Genomic DNA, 21,432 nt, shown 5'->3' with positions numbered 1-21,432 from the left:
TAAGGCCCCACTACAGGGAAACCTGCCCCTGTGGGAGCTAAAAAAGATGTAGTTCTGCTCCCTGCCATCTTAATTTTGTTGATAACTATAGTTTCAAGACTTTAAAAAGCCAGGGCTAGCAGAATAGGAACCAATCGTTTCGCGGAAATCACACTCAAGAATGCCTGCCAAAGCAATGCAAGGTCCAACCACACTCTGATCCAGAAAGCTACTGGACAGCTTTAATGGAGCTTACTGTGGTTAGTAATGAGGGAAGAGGCATAAAACTCAGGCTGTTTTGAAAGCATGTGCAATAAAGATGGACAAAAGTGTTCCCGGGGGAAAGACCGGCTGTCTTCCTGCTGAATGAAATCAACGAGCCCACATGATTGAAACACCAGGAAGAATCTGGGCCTAGGGGGCTGGGAAGCTGAAAAGCAAAAGGCTATGTAGGTGGAAGAATTAGACCCAAGACGCCTGCCTCAGAGCACACAGGAACTGCAGGGCCTACCTGTGAAAGCGTGCCGCTCTCGCATGAAGGACACTTTCTTGCTGCCGCCACTGCCAGAGTCTTCTCCATGCCTGGAAGGCCGCAGGTAGGGCTCTCTGCTGGAAGTGACTGTCTGCTCTGGCCTGCAGCAGCTGAAGTGAAACAACGAATGACCTTTACTTGTACTTTATATTTAAAAAGAAAATGACCTTTCAGGGTCACACTCTGGAGGGAGGTTTGCTTCCTACACAATTTGAGAAAAAGATTAAAGTGTTATTTTTAATCTTTGCCAATATGGTAGATGAAAACTGAAATATGATAAGTGAAAATTTTTCACTTCAATTAAAAGCGGAGTGGGTTAAGCATCTCTTCATATGTTTTTATGAATATATAGTTATCTAAATTTTTTCCCTGTGGCCTAAGGGTTCGTACACATTGCCCGTTTCACTATCTGATTGTCAGCATTTGGCTCAGTGATATATACAATGTGCTTCCTGAACCTTAAGAAATTGCTTAGTCCTTTGTTGTGTATGTTATCAATACTGTTCCCACCCTGTACCTTTTATTTAAAATGTTTTATTTGTAATACAGATTCTTTACATTTTTACATGATTATAAAAGGCTACTACTATTTCACTGATATATCAGTAGGAAGACAGACAAATGCCATAGAACATACATATGTGCCTCCACGATGGAACATCTTGCAGGGAAAAAGCATATATGCATGTGTGGCAGTTTTTAAAACAGGACTGCAAATTCTTTGCTTCTCCTGTACTGAGAATTGCTTTATGCCCTCTCCCAAGAATCTGGGTGGGACAGTGAGAGCTTTGACTAATAGACAATGGTGAAGATGACACTATGTGATTTCCAAGGCTAGGTCATAAAGGGCCATAGAACTTCTGTCTTGTTTATTGAAACACTCACTTTTGGAGGAAGTCTGACCACCCTGAGGCCACCACACTGTGAGGAAGCTCAAGTCTCTTGAAGAGGCCACATGTAGGTGTTCTGGTTAACACTCCCAGTTGGGCCCAGTCTTCAAGTCATTCCAGCCCAGGTACCAGACATGTGAGTTTAGAAACTTCTAGATGATTCCAACCTCCTGCCATGTGGATCTCCCTAGCTGACGCTCCAAACACCATGGAGCCATCCTTGCTATATCCTGTCTCAATGTTTGACACACAGAATTCTTAAGCATAATAAAATGGTTGTTTTAAGCCACTGAATTTGGGGTGATTGTTTACATAGCGACAGATCACTGAACAGTATTCACACATGTGGGAATATATGAGTACACACACTCCTATTCACACAGAGGGAAAAAGATATTCACCAAATGTTATCTCAAGAGGCAAGATTATGGGTGTTTTAGTTTTCCTCTTTATGTCTTTCTACACATCGGAAATTTTCAAAACTGTCTATGTGCTACTTTTCTTTTCACTGTTTATTACGGACAATTTCAAATGTAAACAAAAGTAGAAGCAGTAGTATAAGGAATCCCCATGAACTTATCATCCAGCTTAACAACTGGCAAACATTTTGCCGTTCTTTACTTTTTCAAAAGAACCCATAATAATTAATATTTATATCTGTTTCTAAATAGAAAGGACTGATGTGCTCCTCGGATAACTAAACCAAGAGATGAAATTCAGATTGTAAGCTAAAGATTTTTTAAAACAACAACTAAGCAGGGCCCTTACTATTTCCCAGACCTTCCACTGTGCATGCCATGCTGGCAGTCTGACAGATGAGAGTACTGACCCCTGACCTATCACCAGTGCTGGGCCCCAGTGTCATGGTGCTCTCTTTTGCCAAGAAGGAGCTAAAAGAGACCCTCTGCTTCTTTTCCACCTTAAAAAGACACAACTTTTCAACTCTGGCACTCACATTCTATTTCTAAAAGGTCTCTCTACATTCTTTGGAGCTTGCATTAAATGACCTTCAGAGATCAAGTGGTAATGTCCTTTCAGAAACGGCCACATAATCCAAAGGGACATCAAAGAATGCAACAGTTTAAAGCATTTTCTAGGCATGGAAGGCAAAGGTGACAAAAACAAGCCATGCCCTGGGCTAACTATCCAAACTCCAAGAACCGAGTCGATCCTTGGAAAAAACTCTGAAGCGATCAAGAACAGTTTGTCTGTTTTTTTGTTCACTCATTTGTTCATTCATTTGTCTAAATATTAGTCAGCACCTACCCTACTCCAAGCACTGTGTTGGGCTAAGGAGAAGAAAGAGACAGGCTGTACCCTCAAGAACATTACAGCCTGGTAGGGAGAGGCCAGTAAACAACCATGGGATGAACATTCTGATAAAGAAACACACACCTGGGTGGGGCTGGGGGAAGAGGTAATATCTGAGCTGAAAGGGTAGCGAGGAATAGAGAGGCGCAGGTACAGTGAGAAGCAGGAGGGCAGAGTACATGCAGAGAAGAACTGGCAGCTTAACTGGTCAGGGCGCAGTTGTGAAGGAACAGAGAGAGGGGTAACAGAAAAGGTAGAGAAATAGACAGGGATGAGATCCCAAAGGAGTTTGTATGCCTCGATAAAAATTTGGATTTTATTCCAAAACTATGAAGAACCAGCCAAAATCTTTAAACTCTAGCAGCAGATGGCGGTGGGGAATGTGGAGGGCAGCACAAAAATAACTGGGAGGAGTTTGGTCTGACTTGGCCTGTTTTACTGCCAGGCATGGCCAAAAAGAGGCATGTGCAGTGGTGCCACTTCCCACTGCAATGCCCATGCAGACGTCATCAACTGAACACACAGTCCTGAGCCTAAATGCGGCCTCAAAACCCTTCTGAGTTCAGCACTCCAGACAGCTTCCCCTCATCATTAGAGCTGGCCTGCAAGACCACACTTATTTGCCACCCGGGGGCTAAATTACAAGCCTGTGAGAACAGAAGCTTTGTCTGCTTTGTATCCCAGCTGTATCCTCAGTGCTTAGTGCAGTATCTGAGGCATAGCGGCCGCTCAGTACGTCTTTTTTAAATGGAACTGAATCTGTCTTTCTCAATCTGCCTTTATCAATTCGTCAGCCTGACTCCTACCTCCTACTACCCCCTGTGGGTACCTGTGTCTCACACTGTTGAGCACTGGGATATATGATAATTATGCTTTTCATCTTTCCCAGTATCTCCTGAAGGCCCCGCGGGGTGACAGACTGGCTAACTAATAAATGAATCTGAGTAAAGAAATGAATGGAATGAAAAAGAGTTCGTCACTTTCAGAGAACACCTGCATTTTCGTAGCAGATGAAGGAATGGCTGTTATGTGGATTTTCTGACATCACTAGAGGGAACTGGGGGAAATACCTTTGACTTTTTTACAGCGCCCTCTCTTCCAAATCCAAATACCAACACCTGTTAGCATAGGCCTTTGCCAAGAATCTTTCCAAAGCAAATGGGTCCAAGAATGTAAGCCAGCAAAGCAATCTGCTAGGAAGTACTTCATACCTGCATGTATCGCCTTTTCTGAGTATGCTGTAGCCACAATTTGATACACTTGTGTAGCAATGTTATTCTGAAATAAAACACAGAACACCAAGGTACTTCCCATCCTTTAAGTTTTTGTTTTGTTTTAAAGGCAGGTATAGTTACATTTTGAGTGCTAAAGGCACCCCATGGGTTTCATTCTAGGATAGATGGAAATATAAACCTGGTATCTAACATGAAATCTGTCAACCCTGATTTTGGGCTGTGGCTTGCTCCCAAATTTTGACAACTTTCTTGTAAACCTAACTAGACCACTAAGCACAATTCCTCTGAAACTTAGGTAATATGCATGAAACCCCCCAAATATCCTTCTGGTTTTATGGCCAAACTCTGGGGGTTACCACCACCCAGGTCTGTGACATGCTCCTTTCATGCAGTGATTTTGAGAGTGAGAACCACACCAGTTTTGTAAGCCAGGATTTAGAACAATGATATACCCCGGTAACTCCAAGGTGAGTGAGTTAAATATTGGAATTCTCACTGACTCATTAAAAAATGCTCCAGAATTGGACCTATAACTATGCAAATTAAACTGATTAAACTTTTTTTTTGGGGGGGGGGTATATTGACCATTTCTAGCAAGTGTATAGTGGTTACCTCTGAAGAATAGGACTAAGGCGTTGGAGGGAGGGACCCAGGCAGCTTTTATTTTACTTTCTACCTTCCTTCCTATACATTAAGTTTTCCTCATGGACATGTGGCACTTTTATTTATTTATTTTAACTGATTAACTCTAAAAAACTGCGGACACTCTCTGCACCCTTCAAGAGCAAACCACAAATACTCACTTGAGCCTTCTCTTGAATGGCATCAGTGCATGAATTTGAAGACATGAACATCACTAAAGCCTGAAGGACAAGGCAGTGAGTTCGCGGGCAAATACTTCAAACTAAGGTGATCAAGAACCAGTACAAAAATCCTCATTCCACGTCTCCTCTGAGCAGCCAAAAGGAAAATGCAAGCTCAGGAACCACTGGTTTACAGCAGGGTCTTTCTGAATCTGGTGCTGTAGGTCATGGAAGGGTAAGTGATCCCCCCTGGAGAACGTGAGTCAGAACGTAAGGAGAAGGCCAGAATCCCTACCTGTAGTGCTCCCAGGCAGCACGCAGGCAGGGGAGCTGCTCCCTTTCCTCCCTCTGCTCAATCCGAGACTGCCAGAGGTTCCAGAACCTGCGCAGCAGCTGAAACAAAACAGGAAGGAAATAGAAGTTTATTAGAGTAAAAGGTAAAATAATCTCTCTTAACCTGTTAGTTAGCAAATTCCTATTCCAAAAGACTGTAAACTCCCCCAAAGCAGGAATTACTGCAATTTGGAGAAATGGACATATAACAGGCTTGCAAAATAATTATGGTTAAGCTATATATATGGAGCTATTCTGGGCCAACATAACAAGCAAAAAGGATCTTCCAGTCTATGAAAATCAGAAGCTATTCCTAAACTGTGCCTCGTGGCAGACAATGCCATTTTAGAAATTATAAAAGTGATCTTATCACATATTACTGCCTATGAAGTAGTCTTGCCAAAAAACGTTTAACTTCCATCTAATCAAGTCCTTAGATTTAACTTCGTTTATAGGAGCTACATAGAAAGAAGGAAAATCAAATGACATCAAAAGGAAACAAACAGGTAAATCGAGAATATGAAACATTGTACAAAATAACTCACCTTCTTATTCAAAAAGTCAATGTCATGTTAATAAACTGTGTACATTATGCTAAGTGAAATAAGCCAGTCACAAAAGAGTTATTACTGTAAATGTGAGGTATCTAGAGTACTCAAATTCAGACAGAAAGGAGAATGGTGTTTGCCAGGGGATGGGGAAAAGGATAATGGGGAGGTGGTGTTTAACGGGTAAAGAGTTTCAGTTTGGTATTTTTTAATATAAATTTTATTGGGGAATACTGGGGAACAGTGTGTTTCTCTAGGGCCCATCAGCTCCAAGTAATTGCCCTTCAATCTAGTTGTGGAGGGCACAGCTCAGCTCCAAGTCCAGTTTTCACAAGATGAAAAAAGTTCTGGAGATGCACGGTGGTGATGGTTACACAATAATGTGAATGTACTTAAATATCACAGAACTGTACATGTAAAAATGGTTAAGATGATAAATTCTGTTATGTGTATTTTACCGCAACTAAAATATAAACACATTAAAACAAAAGAAGTGGGGGGGGGTAGAAGGGGTTGTTACTAAGAGGCTTTAAGATACATAACCAAATGTAGCGAGTAATCAATCCTTACTTGAATTTGGTTTGAAAAAACCCGACATAAAAGACATTTTTTTAAGGCAACAGTGGAAATTTGAATATAGGGTGGGTACTGGATAACAGGGAACTGCTATTCCCGTTGTTAAGGATCATATGATATTGTGGTTATTAAGAAAATGCTGGGTGATGCGTGCTGAAATGTTTAGATGTAAGATGTCATGATGTCTGTAATTTACTTTGCAATGCTTCAGAAAAACAGGAAGCAAATATCATTTGTTGAATTTAGATAGCTGTTTATTACACTATTCTTTGTATTTTCCTATACTTTTGAACATTTTCCTAATTAAAAACAAAACAAAAAACCCATCATCCTTCTACTCACAGAAACACAATGTACAAGTAGAGACAGAATGTTTGTTGCCTTCAGGTATGTCAACCACTCAAGAGAATAGATTTAGTGCAAACACAACCAAAGCCTCCTTGAGTGTAGACTTAACGTGTATTCCCTGTCAGAATCAGAATCCACAATCCCTGGAGGGTTCCAGTCAAGATGGCACAGTAGGTAAACACTGTGCTTACCTTTTTTTACGACCACATCAAAATTACAACTAAAGTACAAACAACCATCATTGAGAATCGCCTAAAATCTTGCTGAACCAAAGCCCTACAACTAAGGACATGCAAAAGAAGCCATGTCAAGACTGGTAATAGGGGCAGAGTTGCAGAACAGGCTGGTCCCACACTCGCATATGACCATAAAAAATCAGGAGGAATATCTCAGCTGTGGAGGCTCCCTGCCCTCCCAGGAGTGAGATCTTCCAGCCCCACCCCAGCCCAGGGTTCCAATGCTGGGGAGAGAAGTCCCCATAATTTCTGATTGTGAAACCAGCAGATATTGTGACTGAGTGAGATGGAGGATGGCTGGAGACAGGGGTTTCTCTGAAAGGGACAGTGCACGGACTTACCCACAGACAAAATCACTCGCTCTGAGCTCCAGTGCTGGGGCAGCAGCTGGGGCAACAGCTGGACCAGTAGCTGGAGAGGTAGCAGGGACATATGGTGAGGAACTGAGTTGTCTGGCTTAGGATGGGGGCTGGAGGGGCAGCTTTCTCCTTGACAGAGGAACTGGCAGAGGCCATTGTTTCTTTCTTGAGCCTGCCCTCCTCCTAGCATGCAGATATGGGCAGCGCCACATCTGAGTCTCCGCTAATCCTTTGCCATGCCCTGGCGATTGGAGACACTGCCTCATCCAACTCTTCGGCACATCCAAGCCGGTGACTTTTCCGTAAAAACTGCCTGCCTTAGCTCATGCTGTAGACTTTCCTAGGGTCTCTCAAAGATTTGCGAGACAAGCAGCATCTGGCTTGAGCGTGTCCTGTACCTCTGGCTGAGCAGCTCTAAGCCCAGCACTAGTGACAGCCAGCCTTGTTCGCAGCTTGGCCTCTTGAGGCACTGCCAAGCACAGCACAGGGCGGCAGCCATCTGCAGATTTCTTTGTGGCTCCTGCCGGGTGGTCCCAGGTGGAGTACGGGCTATAGCTGAACTTGACCTGCAGCGGATCCCCTCCAAGGCAATCCTGGGGCTGGCGCCCCCAGTGGCCAGCTGTGAAATGAGCTGGAGCATCACCCAGCTGCCTCCAAGAAAGACACACCCAAGGGGCGATTGGGCCGGCGCCAGAGTCGTGCTGAGGCAGATCCTGCTCAATGGGATCAGCCTCCGCACCACAGCTCCTCCACTGCTGTAGTCCCTCAACCAATGGGCCTGAGGGTTGATGTCAGCTGATTTCTGAACAAAAGCTTTGCAGACCAGAAGGGACTGGCCCGAAATGTTCAAAGTGATACAAAGGAAGGACCTACGACCAAGATTACTCTACAGAGAAAAGCTATCATTTAGAATCGAAAGACAGATAAAAAGCTTCCCACATAAGAAAAAGCTAAAGGAGTTCATCACTACCAAATCAGTATTACAAGGAATCTTAGAGGACTTAAGAAGAAGAAGAAGAAGAAGAAAAAAAAAAAAAATATATATATATAGGTATGTAGGCAATACCTACATACCTATCAACAATTATTTTCAATTGAAATGGATTAAATGCTCCAGTCAAAAGATGGGGGGGGGGGCTGAATGGATAAGAAAACAAGACCCTTATATACACTGCCTACAAGAGACGCACTTTAGATCGAAATATACACACAGACTGAAAGTAAAGGGATGGAAAAAGATATTTCATAAAAATGGAAAACAAGTAAACAAAAAGCTGGGGTAGCAATACTTAGAGCAGACAAAACAGACTTTAAAACAAAGACTATAACAAGAGGCAAAGAAGAACCTAGTAATCCTACTTCTGGGTAATTTATCCAAAGAACCCCAGAATGCTACTTCGACGGGACGTGATCATCCGTATGTTCACTGCAGAATTATTAACATAAGCCAAACTATGAAGCCAACCTGGGTGTCCCTGAATGGATGAATAGATAAAGAAGAGGTGGTACATATATACAATGGATTATTACTCAGCTATAAGAAAGAATGGAATCTTGCCATCTGCGACAACGTGGATGGACCTAGAGGGTACAGTTCTGAGTGTAGTAAGTTAGACAGCAAAACACAAATGTCATATGATGTTACTTATAAGTGAAATATAAAGAACAAAAGAACAAACAAAACAGAAACAAATGTGTAGATATGAAAACATTTTGATGGTTGCCAGATGGGAGGGCGGTTGGGAGTGGGTGAAAAGGGGAAGGGATTAAGAAGTACAAATTGCTTGTTACACAGTAGTCGTGGGGATGTAGGGTACAGCATATGGAATATAGTCAATAATATTGTAATAATTATGTATGGTGTCAGATGGGTAGAAGATCTATCGGGGTGATAGGAGGGATGTTGGGAGCATGGTGAAAAAGGTAAAGGGATTAAGAAATACAAATTGGTAGTTATAAAATAGTCATCATGTGGATGTAAAGTATAGGGAACATAGTCAATAATATGGTAATAGTGCCAGGTGGTACTAGTCAGAGGGATCACTTCCTAAATTATATGAATGTCTAACCACAACACTATATACTTAAAACTAATATAAAATAATACTGTCAACTCCAATTGAAAAATTTAAAAAGGAGGGGAGATCAACAATATTGTGACAGCGTGGTACAGTGTCAGATGGCTGCTGGACTTACATTAAGATCGCTTTAGCACAGGGAATATAATCAACAATGTGGTAAAGGGCTGAGTATAGTGCTGGGTGGGTACTGCTGCATAACTATGATGCACACCTGAAACTAACATAAGATTGCATGTTAGCTACATTTTAGTAAAAATCTTTAAAAACAAAAAAAGAATCCACAGTCCCTGACTTCTGATTCAAATATCAATTTTCTTAGCAAACAGATACAAAATGGGATCCAAAAAGGCATAAACACAGGTTTCTCTATCAGCCGGTATAGATTACTAAAGAAAACGGACACTAAGGTTTCAGTCTAAAGATCTGTGGACAAATCGGTAAGCACAAAGATTAAAAGGGGAATGGTTATCAGAAGAGCTCCCTTGATACAGAAGACGACCCTCACCGCGATGTCATGCTGCTGGTGAGCGAGATTCCTTCTTAGTCGTTGCAGGTGGGCACGGGTCACATTGTCTTTCAGAGCTCTAAAGCAAAAGAGCTGTGAAAAGAAGAAAGGACACAACCAGTCACAAATCAGCTGTATCTTTAAAAACAGCTCAGTCACAGTTCACAGCTGCTCCCATGTCCCTGAGAGTGTTTCTCTGCTTTGAGTTTCAACTGGGAGCCTGATACAAGCCAGGCCACCCAGTAGGCACTTAAATAGCTGTCAAACTTCCCTGCCGTTCACAGATAATGCACAGGAACGAACACACCTTCATCTCCGACCAGGAGAGATCCCCATGACCCAGATGGGAACACTGCAGACAAAGGTTAAAAACATCAACTTTGCCTTTCAGAAAGGAGACAGATTTTTAGCCTATGGGGGGTTTTTCATTTTGTTTTGTTTTTTTACCACGTGGAGTCAACGTGTATACTTGCACAATTATTAATGCAGTTTTGCAAGAGCAGAACAGAAGGAAGAGAAGGAATCCTCGGTGAGAAAGGGGGTCAGGGTAGGGGCAGGTCAAGCAGACCTGGCTCAAGCTCCATCAACAGTGTCTGCCATGTGACTAGGCAAAGCCCATTCCCCCACGCCCTGGGCTTCAGTTTTCTGAGACAGTGAAGCAATCAGGGATTCTCATAATTGTGTTCTACGGAACCCCATAGGATACTAAAAGGGTTGGTGAGGGTGGAGGACAGCAGCCAGAGGAGGGACTACTCCCTAGACCTTGCTTCATCCACAGCATGTCTACTTTGATTTCACAGACAAGGCTCCCACCATTTAAAAGGTGGCCTGCCATGTGAAAAAACCCAGGACTAGATCATTTCTAAGGTTCGTTTATAGCTCCAAACCCCTTTGACCCCACACCATTACCATCTCTGATCCAAAATGAAAATAGGGATACCTGCAACAAAGGAGGGCTTCATGATTGAAGCTCCCACATGATCAGATGCACTTAAAAGAGTATGATGTGGCTCGGAACCCCAAGAGCGGATGCCTGAGCAAGGCTGACAAGCTTACCAGCAAGCTGCGCCTACAGTGCTCTTCTGCCACCTTCCACTGGGCAGCTCCTTCGGCACACAGCAGCACATCTGCCAGGAGTTAAGGCCTTTCGTCTTAACAAGGTTCCCAGCCCCGCACAGTACAATCCTAGTGACCCATCTGAAGCGTTCTGGCTGCAGGGGATCACGGATATGCCAGTGGGCTGATGTCCACCTCTGTTTCCTCCTGATGACCCAAGGAAGGGTGGGCAAAGGGAAACCACGTGAGTCACTTACCAAACAGCTGGCCTTGCCTTTGTCCCCTCATGCCCATTGCACGAGAGGCAAAAGATAGTTGAGATAAATGGCCACCAACTGCAGTAAACATTTCAGAATTGCCATATCTAAAGCAGAACCCACTCTTTCTTCTGCATTCTCTGTTTTGGCATCACAATCCAGTCAGATGTTTAAGCTAAGAAGCTTGGAGTTATTTTCAAACATCTTCTCCTCCCACTCCCTGCATCTACTCAGTCGCCAAGTCCACCTGCTCTCCTAAATCTTTCCCGTTCTTCTGTCCCTGCCCCCAGCACACTGCAGTTCATTTGACTTGCCCCTCCCACAGACTGGCAAGAGAGCCTCCTCACATAGCTGGTCACCCTGTGCTCCCTTCGCTCCTCTAATCTAGATTTATCCTTTATGAAGTACACATCTACTGCACCACTTCTCACGAACTTCCAGAGCACCGCCACTGCCATCAGAATAAAGCCCAAATTCCCAACCACCACACACAAGGAGCCCCAGCCTACACCTACCTGCGCTGAACGACAGCTCTCCTATCCACACCCCTACAACTCACTACAGCCCCCACCCCCATTGCCATCCTTGGATGCTTTTCCTCATCAATGCCTGTGTAAATGCCATTCCTCCGACCAGCAACGCCCTTCCTGATTTCTCTACTGGACGAACTTGTCATCCCCTAAGACTTCAATTCGGCGCAGACATCACCCCCGCGGCTGAACTGCCACAGTAGCTCTCGCAGAACTGCATACACACTTTTATGACAGCACTTACACGCCATACTGTAAAAGACCCATTTTCATGTCTATTTTCCCCACTGGACAATGAACTACTGTGAGTCTCTGAGTTTGTCCAGATTCCAGAACTAAGGCAAGAGTTTAAAACAGGGGTGTGAAAACTGCAGCCCGCGGGCCAACTGCAGTCCGCAATCCATTGTTAATTGGCCCACAGCCAATTCCAAAAATATATTTAGTTTACTTAAATAAACCAGGTGAGGCAATACGTACTTCACCTTGAGTGAGTGGCCTGGCTGTTTGCGTATTTTACCGCATATGGCCCTTGGTGAAAAACGTTGAAAAAAGTTTAGATACCCCTGGTTTAAAACAAAGCAAGAGTTCAGTGAACAAACGAATGTGTGGATCACATCCCAGGCAGTCTAAATCCTCACACCTGGGCACATACTGTGGTGGGGGCAGTGATTCAGAACAGTAACGCTGGAGCAAAGGCTAGGCTTAAAAAATCCTGCCAAGAAAAGTGATGAAATGGTAACATAGAATTCAGGAGAGTGGGGTCACCTCTGAGGCACAGGAAAGGAATGCAGTCAGGGAGGAGCAGAGAAGGTGTAGGGACAGAGGCAGGAGTGCAGTTTCCAGGCTCTCGGCCTCACGTGGAAAGGCGCTGGCTCAGGTAGTAAATAGCCATCAACTGTGATTGGATGGCCATCAGCTATGGCTAGTTGGCCATCAGCTGTAACCGGTGAGCCATTGGCCACTAATATAACTGCCGTGGCTACGCTAGCAGTGGATGGTGGCTGAGCTAGCAAGAGCGGATAGCAGCTAGCAAGTGAGGCTGGCTAGCAGAGAGAAGTGGATGGCAGGTTGCGGATCGTGTGGCTCCTGCTTCCTGTGTCTCCAGCCCAGCCGCCAGCGAGAATATAGTGATATGACTCCCCTACCTATGGCTCCGTGGGTGTTCCTTTTTGGCCTCACCATGTCCTGCGTTCTTACATGGGGAGTGGGAGCTGAGACCCCACATGACACCCGGCATGACAGACGGGTGTTAGCAATGTTCTATGTTTTAAGCTGAGTGGTGGGTACAGAGGTGTTCATTTTATTATTATTCTTTAAACTGTAAAGGTACGTTACACATACTACTTGAATATTCCCAATGAAACAAAAACTTTAAGAAAAAAGACAACATAAATCAGGACTGTCTTAAACTGTTTAGTAACTGTCTCCCCTATTGTCCTGACTGATCTTATAGGCTGCTGAGTTCGTGCTGTCCTGACTGAGGCGGACAGGCCTGGGTGGCTGAAAAGGATACAGTGTTTCCAGTGAGTAAAGGCCCTGCGCAGTGCCATCTTTCTGGCCAGCACCTCCAACTGAGCCTGGTGGGCATACAAGCTCTCCTTCCGCTCCCAGGCCCACTGCCAATCACAGAAGTGTGTCTGGAGCACGGTGACTCGGTGGAATCGCTCAGCCATCTCTGCAATGGAGAAAATAACTTAAGTGCTGCCCCCCACACCAAGACTGGGCAATGGGCTGGAAGCATCTTTAAGACAAGCTGAACGCTGCTACTGGCAGACAGAAGGAATCCAAGGCTGCTCTCACAGAGTCCCAGAACAAACGTAGTTTTAAACAAAGGAGGGTTATTAGGAGTCCCTTAGCTATATCTCTTCTCTCCAAGGAATAAGAACAGGTCTGTAATTTTAGGGAGGTGGATGCTATAAAATCAGTTACATCAAAGATCTGAGACTCCTGCTTACTACTGATGAGTAGGAATAGAGAATGCTGCTTTTAAAGACTCAGTTTTACTTGACTGATCACTATCTTTTTAAAAATTTATGTTTGTTTATTACTCTTTACTGATGTCTCCCGGATAGTACTTTAGAGACTGTCAATGACACACAACTTAGTCACCATGCTGGCGAAGGCTTTTCTGAGCTTTCAGTCAGGCTGATAGGGCTGCCAGCTTTATCTCCTTTTAACACCAATTAGCTAATGGCCTGATGAGCTCAAGTCCAGGAAGTGGAAAGGAGTAGGCCCTGGAATTCAAAGGCCGTAATTGGACAAACGTTAGTCTGCAGCTCATCATGTCCAATAGCTTAATGCCTTTACCTTAAAGCTTGGGCAACTAGACAATAGTGACTGGTGCCCTGTCACTATTCTCAAATGAACACATTCAAACTTTTCCAAGAGGCAGTATAACAGCCTGGAAGATTTCTGCAGGGAGACCTCGGTGAAAGCTGGAGAGCCCAACCCAGTGTCTAGCACAGGGCTTGAGTCACTTCTGCGTAGGTTTAAGAAACCAAAGTACAGAAAGTACTGACGATCATGACCTATGTATTATTACTTCTGAACTCTCACTGGAAAATAAACCATTTGAAGCATGTTCAAAAAAACTCAACAACATAAATCACATTCATTTGCATAATTGGGGAGAAACAAACAATCTAAATTTCTATCAACAGAAAAATGGCTAAATAGATTATGGTGAGTCATTCTATAAAATACAATCATTAGAAAAATAACAATTATGAAGAACACTTAAAAGACATAGGAAAGTGGTTGTTAGTTGTATGGGGGGAAAAAGCAATACGCAACCATTGTACGTATATTCATCATAATAATCACAACAGTTATAGCATAATTAAGACCCTACTGAATAAAATATATGCATAAAAGAAAAGAAATATATGCCAGAAGAAAATCACTTAAATGTCAATCAAGGATGATGTATTTTCCTCCTCAGTATCCTTTTTCCAAAATTTATGGCATAATATGATTATATCTCTCCTTAATAAATTAGCACCACTGGCAGACGGAGAGTGGAAGTGGTGACCCAACCCTCTGTCTCTCAAGCCCGGGACTTCTGCTCACTGTTCCGCTGTCTCTTCACTCTACGGCCCTGCAAGTATTCAAGCCAGGCCTTCAGGGATCTCCACTTTTGCCAGTGCTGATGGTGTTTCACTGCAGAGACAGCCTGCCATCTCTCCCTCTGGACACACAGGAGCTGTTCCCGCCACCGCGACCAAGCCTGAAAACCAGAGAAAAGACCATGATCAAAGGAGAAGCAGGAAAGCAGAGGTGAAGTGCCAAGAAGGGAAAAAAGAAATAGAGACACACTGGAAAAGCTAACGTGGGAAACAAGGAACCAGCAATCCCTAAGCAGGGTCATAAACTATGGGAAGATGGGGTGGAAGGATCTTTAAGAAGGGCATTCTGCTTCTAGAAAGTAAGTTGGGTTTTTTTTCCTAGATTAAGAACAAAAATAAAGAGGAATACTAAAATCAATGAGCAGACAAGAAGCAGGGACAATCCAAGGGGTAATAGAATTAATTCAGAGTTGGGACAGGTGAGGGTCTGCCTTTTCTTCCAAAGTGGGAGGGAGCCTACTGTCAAGAGGCCCTCTCTCAGACACATTAGTTTCCTGGAAGCATGCCTACAGAAACTCAGTGTCTACGAAAGGAGTCCCTTAAGACTGTCCATCAATGTGCACCCTTAGGAAAGTCTTTGTGTGTACGAGGCAATATGCATGCCCTACTTTGAAGACAACTACCTCAGATAACGACTTTATACCTTTTCTTAAACCTGTAACATGTTTTCGCCTTTCCTTCCTCTCAGCTGAATAACATTCTTCCTATTTCACCAAGAAAATAAAAGCAATCAAAAGAAAATTTTCTCAAGATCCCTCTACTAGACCCACCACCTACCCACAGGCTCTGTCTTCTCTCTTGGATACTCTGGATAAACTGTCCCTGCTCCTATCAGAGGTCACCGCTGCCCCATGATGGATACATCCCATCCGCTGTCATCTTCTCAAGTTTATCACTCTGGCAATTTCTCCCACTTCTGCATCGTCAATTTTCACTATTAGATTTTTAAAATCAGCATATAAATGAGCATATGAATGAGCTATTATTTCTCCCATCCTAAAAAAAAAAAAAAATCCCTTCAGGATGTGACAACCAAAAGCAATGGGTGAGACCTTTCATGGGACTTGAACCTGACATTAAAATAGCAAAATTATACAGTCTGAATATAAACTGTGTTTTAAATATTATCATATCTATATTAAATTTCTTGGATATGATAATGATATTGTGGTTGCATAGGAGAACATCCTTATTTTTAGAAAATATAAGCTAAAGTATTTAGGGTACACTTTATGTCTGCAACCTAACAGTGGCTCTGAAAACATGAAATACGTTAATATAATAAGAGAAAGAAAATGTGGCGAGATGTAAACAACAGTTAAACTAATGAACAGTATACAGTATCCACCTTTTTCTGTGATTTGGTATTTGTCAAAAATAAAAACTTGAAGGGAAAAGATTGCTGCCACAAAAATACTTTGTAAAAAGAATGAATCAGTAATTCTCAAACCAATGAACTAACATCTCTCTCTAGACCACACTTTACCACCCAGCTAACGAAGGAGGAATATGTCTCTGTGAGTCCCCAAATAATGTAGGGGACTTTTAAGTCTGTGAGTCCCCAAATAATGTAGGGTACTGGGATCGTGTCTCGTGAGACTGAAGAATGGAAACACCGACCCAGGAGAGGCAGAGTTTTAAAAAGAGGATAGTTTATTGAAAACAAAGGGTCAGAGCTCCCGAGCGGGAGGGCAAGCCAAATGGAGGTGCCCAGTGACTGAGGCAAAAGCTCTTACTTTTATACCTTCCCTTGCCTGTTTGGGGAAGCTGAGCTGGTGCCTTTTAATGAAATTCTTTTACCAGGTTTGTCCTGCTTGCCCATCCTGAAGGAATTAGCAAAATAACCCACTCTTATCTATCAGATCTGCTTCATGTCAAAAGGAATTTTATTATTAACCTCAAGGCATCCTTATATTTTGTCCTGGAGTGAAGGAATGATTTCAAAACCTGGAGTTTTAGGATATGCTGTCTTTGTTTATTCCACCAGAGACCTCCCTGTCTACCTAACGACAAGCTAACTAACCTGGCTCATTAACACTCAACTTCTTTTCTTTCTTTTCCAAATTCCTCAAAAGAGCTCTTTTCTCATTTCTCTTCTTCCAAGCTGGCTTCCTTGAATCCTCTCCCTACCAGGCTTACAGAAACTGCTCTCATCAAGAGTATCACGATCTCCATTTATCTCAATCCCAATCCAAAGGTCAAATCTCAGTCCTCATCTTCCCAGATCTGCCAGAAGCATGTGACACACCTTCCCTCACATGGCTCCCAGGATAACTCCAGGCTCCTTTGTTCCTGTAGCTGATTATCACCTCGAAGGCTCAGTCCTGGAACCTCTTCACTAGCTACTCATCATTCCCTTCGTGTTTTCATCCAGTTTCATAGCTTTAAATACCATCTGCATGCTAAAGACTCCCAAATTTATATCTCAGATCTGGACCCATCCTAACTACTCCACAGATATATCCACTGCCTCCTCGTGATTATTCAAAAGACCTATCAGGCTGAAACGTGGAGCTGAGAACGGAGCTCCTCCTAATCTTTCCCTATAAACCTGCTTCTCCCTCCATCTTCCCCATTTCAGTAAATGACAACTCCATTGGTCCAGTTACTTAGGCCAAAAACCTGTCTTCATCTTGCACTGTCTCTGAAACTTCACATCTTATCTATCCATTAGCAATTCTTGTTGATAATACCCTCAAAACATACCTAGAATCCACACCATCTTGCTATCATCCTGGTCCAAAATCTCACCCGGAATTTTGTAAGAGCTTCTTAACTGTTTTTCCTGCTTTTATTCTTGTCTATTGTCTATTCTTTATTTTTTTTTTTGAATTTACAAGCATATTAACATATAAACACTAATGAGAAGCAGGCTGGCAGGAGCCTCCCCAGCTGTCACTGCTCAAGATTAACACTTCAAGGGGATCTCGGTGCCCATACACAGTACCAGCTCTGGGGCATAGTATGGTTTATTCTTAACACAACAGCCAGAGTGGCCCTTTTTCTTTTCTTTTTCTTTTTACACTAAAATTTATTGGGGTGACAATGGTTAGTACCTTTTGGTTGTTATGTCACTTACATCTCTCCATTTTACATGACAATTTCTCTCCTTGCCTTTTTTCTCTTTCATGCCACCAATTTGTTAGAGAAACCAGGTCACTTATCCTATAAAATGCCCCACATTTTAGATTTGGTTGATTGTCTCCTGAAGGTGCCTTAAACTCATTCCTCTGATTGTAAGGGTGAAACTTGGTAGACCAAGGAAATTAAACTTAGCCAGCTTACAGTTTGATTTATCCAGATATTCAGCTGTTTTCTCTGTTTCTCCCCTCAGTAATTAGCTATGTCTCTCCCCTCACTGATTAACTAAGTCCATTTGTTTCCTTTCTCAAGGCTACCCATACCTTACTAGTTAACACCCTAACCTGAAAACAGCGGCTGATCTTAACTCCCCAGCTCCCCAGCCATTCGTTGTTGACAGACCTAAGGCCTCGGAAGAGGCCAGGGGATGACTTCTCGACTGTCAGCTCTGAAGACTGCTTTCCTTTGTTCTTTCCCATTTACCTGCCTATAAAACCCCTTAATCATTCTGGCTCAGGGAAGGTGGATCTTTAGATGTGAGTCTACCATCTTCCCTAGCTGCCGGCATCTACAATAAAAGATGCTTTTTCTCCTCACCAACCCTTCTCACTCTCATGTCTCGGACTCCAGGTGGCAAGCCGCACTGAATCTGCGTTCGGTAACATGATCCCTATATTTTCCATCAATTGTTAGATTCATGTTAGATATGGTTGGAGTCATGTTCAAATTTCTGGACAAGAACAATTCTCGAGTGGTCCTAGGTAATTCCCATCACATTGCATCATGGGGCACTTCATGGCTGGCTGCCAGTTTTATTAGGGCCAAGTGTAATCCGTGGCTTCAGATGGCATCATCCTATCCCTCCATGGTATTTTCCCATGTCTTTCACCTAGTGATTTCCGCCTAGATCCATCTTCTCACTAGCGGTGGCAAAAGAGCGATTTCCCAATTCTAGTGCTCCTGCATTTATTCACTAGAGTTCTATAAAGAGGTCTACTCTCTCATTAACCCTCTGGTTTCTCAGAGATTCCTTTGTACAGGAAAGGAAGATAAAATTACCTTCATTAATTTTCAAAGAATTGAGTTAATGCTCTAGCCACCCCAAATTGTGACCAATGAGTTCCTTTTTATTTCTCATTATGAACACATGAATTTTTATATATCTGATACGTTTTTAATCCACTGTAGTCATTATTCTTTTTGATGCACACATTATTCTGTCTTAAGCCTATGGGAGTCCTGACACAACCCCATTAACCTCTATTAATTTTCTTTCCAGCACATGATAACTTAGGCTTATGATGTCTATTTCCTACAATAGACCTGGAATCAGCCATTTCTCAAAAAAACAAAAACAAAAACACCTCAGTTTCTTTTAGGGACCACCACTTGGACACTGGGGAGGCTAAATGCTATGTTACTGCTTCCAAGACTTTTCATTTTCAGTAAAGTTAGAAGTAGATTTTTTTAGGTGGGGGAAAAAACCAAAAATCAACAAACGAGTCCATATTGATATTGACATTTCCAGTTTCAGATTACAGGACTCTTATTTCTTTGATTTTATACTTGTAATCTCTCACCCTGAAAAATCGTGATTCCTGATGACACTGCCATAGCTATTTGCTTTATCTTATAATGGAGCTATATTTCAACATAATTCCAAACCTGCTACTAGCAAGACTACTAAATACAGTTTCAGATTTCTTATCAGTTCTTTGTGTCTTTAGAATACATCCCACTAGGGATGAACAATCAAAATACTGTATTTTCAAGCTGCTTGAAGTAATTATTTTCTCTGTAGTCATTGCTACAAACTTGGTATGTTTGTTTCAGTGTGTTTTAAAATCCTCGATTCCTTTTTTTTTTCACTTTTGGTTTACTTTTTTTTTTTTTTTTAGTTATATAACATTTCTACACAGTTCCAAAGTTAAAAATTTATAACGAAGTAAATTCACAGAAGTACTTTGTTCCCACACTGTTCCCTTCCTCCTTCTATAGGTAACCACTTTTTTGCTAGTTTTTTATTTTTCCATTATTTCTTCTTGAATATAAGCACACGTGTACGCTCACACATGCTCACTGTCACACACACGTATCTCTTCTTCCCTTTCTTATTCAAAATTCCTTTGGAAGCACACAATGAACCAGAGGGATCCTATTAAGGGGTTAAGTGTCATCATATCACTCCTCCGTTCAAAGCCTGTAGCTTCCCATCTTCCCCGGAATAAGAGCCAGAGCCTTTATGGGTACAGCCTGCAAAGCCTTACAGCCTTCTCCTTGTCACCTCATGACCTAATCCTTCCTACTCTCCCTCTAAATTGGTTTCCTGGACCCAATTCCAACATGGAAGGGTGTACAGAGGTTTGACCCCACACCAACAAGCAATTCTTGGACTTGCTAGCGTCCAAGAATTCAACTCAATTCTGACACCATCTATCCAGAGACAGCATCAGATTCCACAGGTTAAGAGTTCCACCCCACAAGGCTGCCTCAGCCCCTCCCGCCCCCACTCTTACCTGTGCTTCTGACCAACTGGCTATTGATTGAGGGTTTTAAAGAATTCCTCCAACTCAAGAATGCCAATTGCAAGTCCAGGTTGTTACCTGTACTTCTGATGACTGGCTAGAAATCAGAGGTTCCCATAACTCCCTCCTTGAGTATGATTATTTTTCTAGAACAGCTCACAGAACTCAGAGAAACATGTTCCTTACTAGATCACTAGTTTATTATAAAAGGATATTAACTCAGGAACAGCCAGATGGAACAGATGCATAGGGCAAAGTATGTGCGAAAGGGGAATGGAGCTTCCTTGCCCCCTCCAGACATGCCCCTCTCTCCGCATCTCCACATATTCACCAACCAACCTGGAAACTCTTTGAACCTCATATCCTTTTGGGTTTTTATGGAGCCTTCATTACATAGTCATGATTGATTAACAATTGGCCATTGGCTATTAACTCAATCTCCAGCCCTTCTCCCTTCCTGGGATGTTGGGTGTTGGGGGAACTGAAAAATCCGACACTCTAATCGCGTGGTTGGTTCCACTGGCAACCAGACCCCATCCTTAGGTGTATTCCAAAAGTCACCTCGTTAACATAACAAAAGACACCCTTAGGAAATTCTGACTGTTCCAGGAGCTGTGAGACAGGAATTGTGGACAACTGAATATATATGAAAAATATATTTTAGTCACCTAAATGATCAAATATATATTTCTTATAAATTACAATATTGCACCCTTTCATGCTCATCAATATTATGAGATATATATCAAGTTCATGGATGGGATGACTCAATATCATACACTTGACAATTTTCCCTAATCTAATGTAAAAAGTCAGTGTACAATAAAAATCCTAAAAGATGGCAGAATAGACTGGCGCTGTGTCAACTGCCTCCCAGGAGCACATCAAAATTACAAATAATTTATACAACATTCAACCTCGGAATTCATCTGAACACTAGCTGAACAGAACTCTAAACAAAGGATTTAAAGAAGGGGCCACAACGACACTGGCAGAAGGGTGGAGACGTAAGGCAGGCTGACTCCAGGCCCACGGGTGAGAGGGCAACCTCAGTGGAAGAGGCTTCCCCTGTTGGGGGAGGGACCCTTCAGCCCCACGCCAGGTTCCCCAGCCCAGAGTTCC

General features: G+C 42.8%; 1 protein-coding gene across 6 annotated transcripts in view; it reads right to left on the bottom strand.

The window, feature by feature from the left end:
• Positions 1 to 21,432, bottom strand: part of SFI1 (SFI1 centrin binding protein) — a gene marked incomplete at its 3' end in the record, with an annotated part of 76,539 nt that overhangs the window by 18,081 nt on the left and 37,026 nt on the right. For all 6 annotated transcript variants that reach the window (XR_013992445.1, XR_013992446.1, XM_081036509.1 and 3 more), the window contains 7 exons: positions 14,649 to 14,805; positions 13,093 to 13,254; positions 10,793 to 10,863; positions 9,737 to 9,829; positions 5,046 to 5,143; positions 3,924 to 3,990; positions 491 to 621 (listed from right to left, as the gene is read on the bottom strand). Coding sequence is in view for 4 of the 6 variants with exons in the window: in XM_081036509.1 (XP_080892635.1) it covers positions 491 to 621; positions 3,924 to 3,990; positions 5,046 to 5,143; positions 9,737 to 9,829; positions 10,793 to 10,863; positions 13,093 to 13,254; positions 14,649 to 14,805 (779 nt within the window). The remainder of the gene's footprint in view (positions 1 to 490; positions 622 to 3,923; positions 3,991 to 5,045; positions 5,144 to 9,736; positions 9,830 to 10,792; positions 10,864 to 13,092; positions 13,255 to 14,648; positions 14,806 to 21,432) is intronic.

The sequence above is a fragment of the Rhinolophus hipposideros genome (genome assembly GCF_964194185.1).
Source record: "Rhinolophus hipposideros genome assembly, chromosome: 24".
Taxonomy (NCBI): Eukaryota; Metazoa; Chordata; class Mammalia; order Chiroptera; family Rhinolophidae; genus Rhinolophus; species Rhinolophus hipposideros.
Note: the sequence above shows the minus strand (reverse complement) of the source record. Positions and strands in the feature narration are given on the sequence as shown.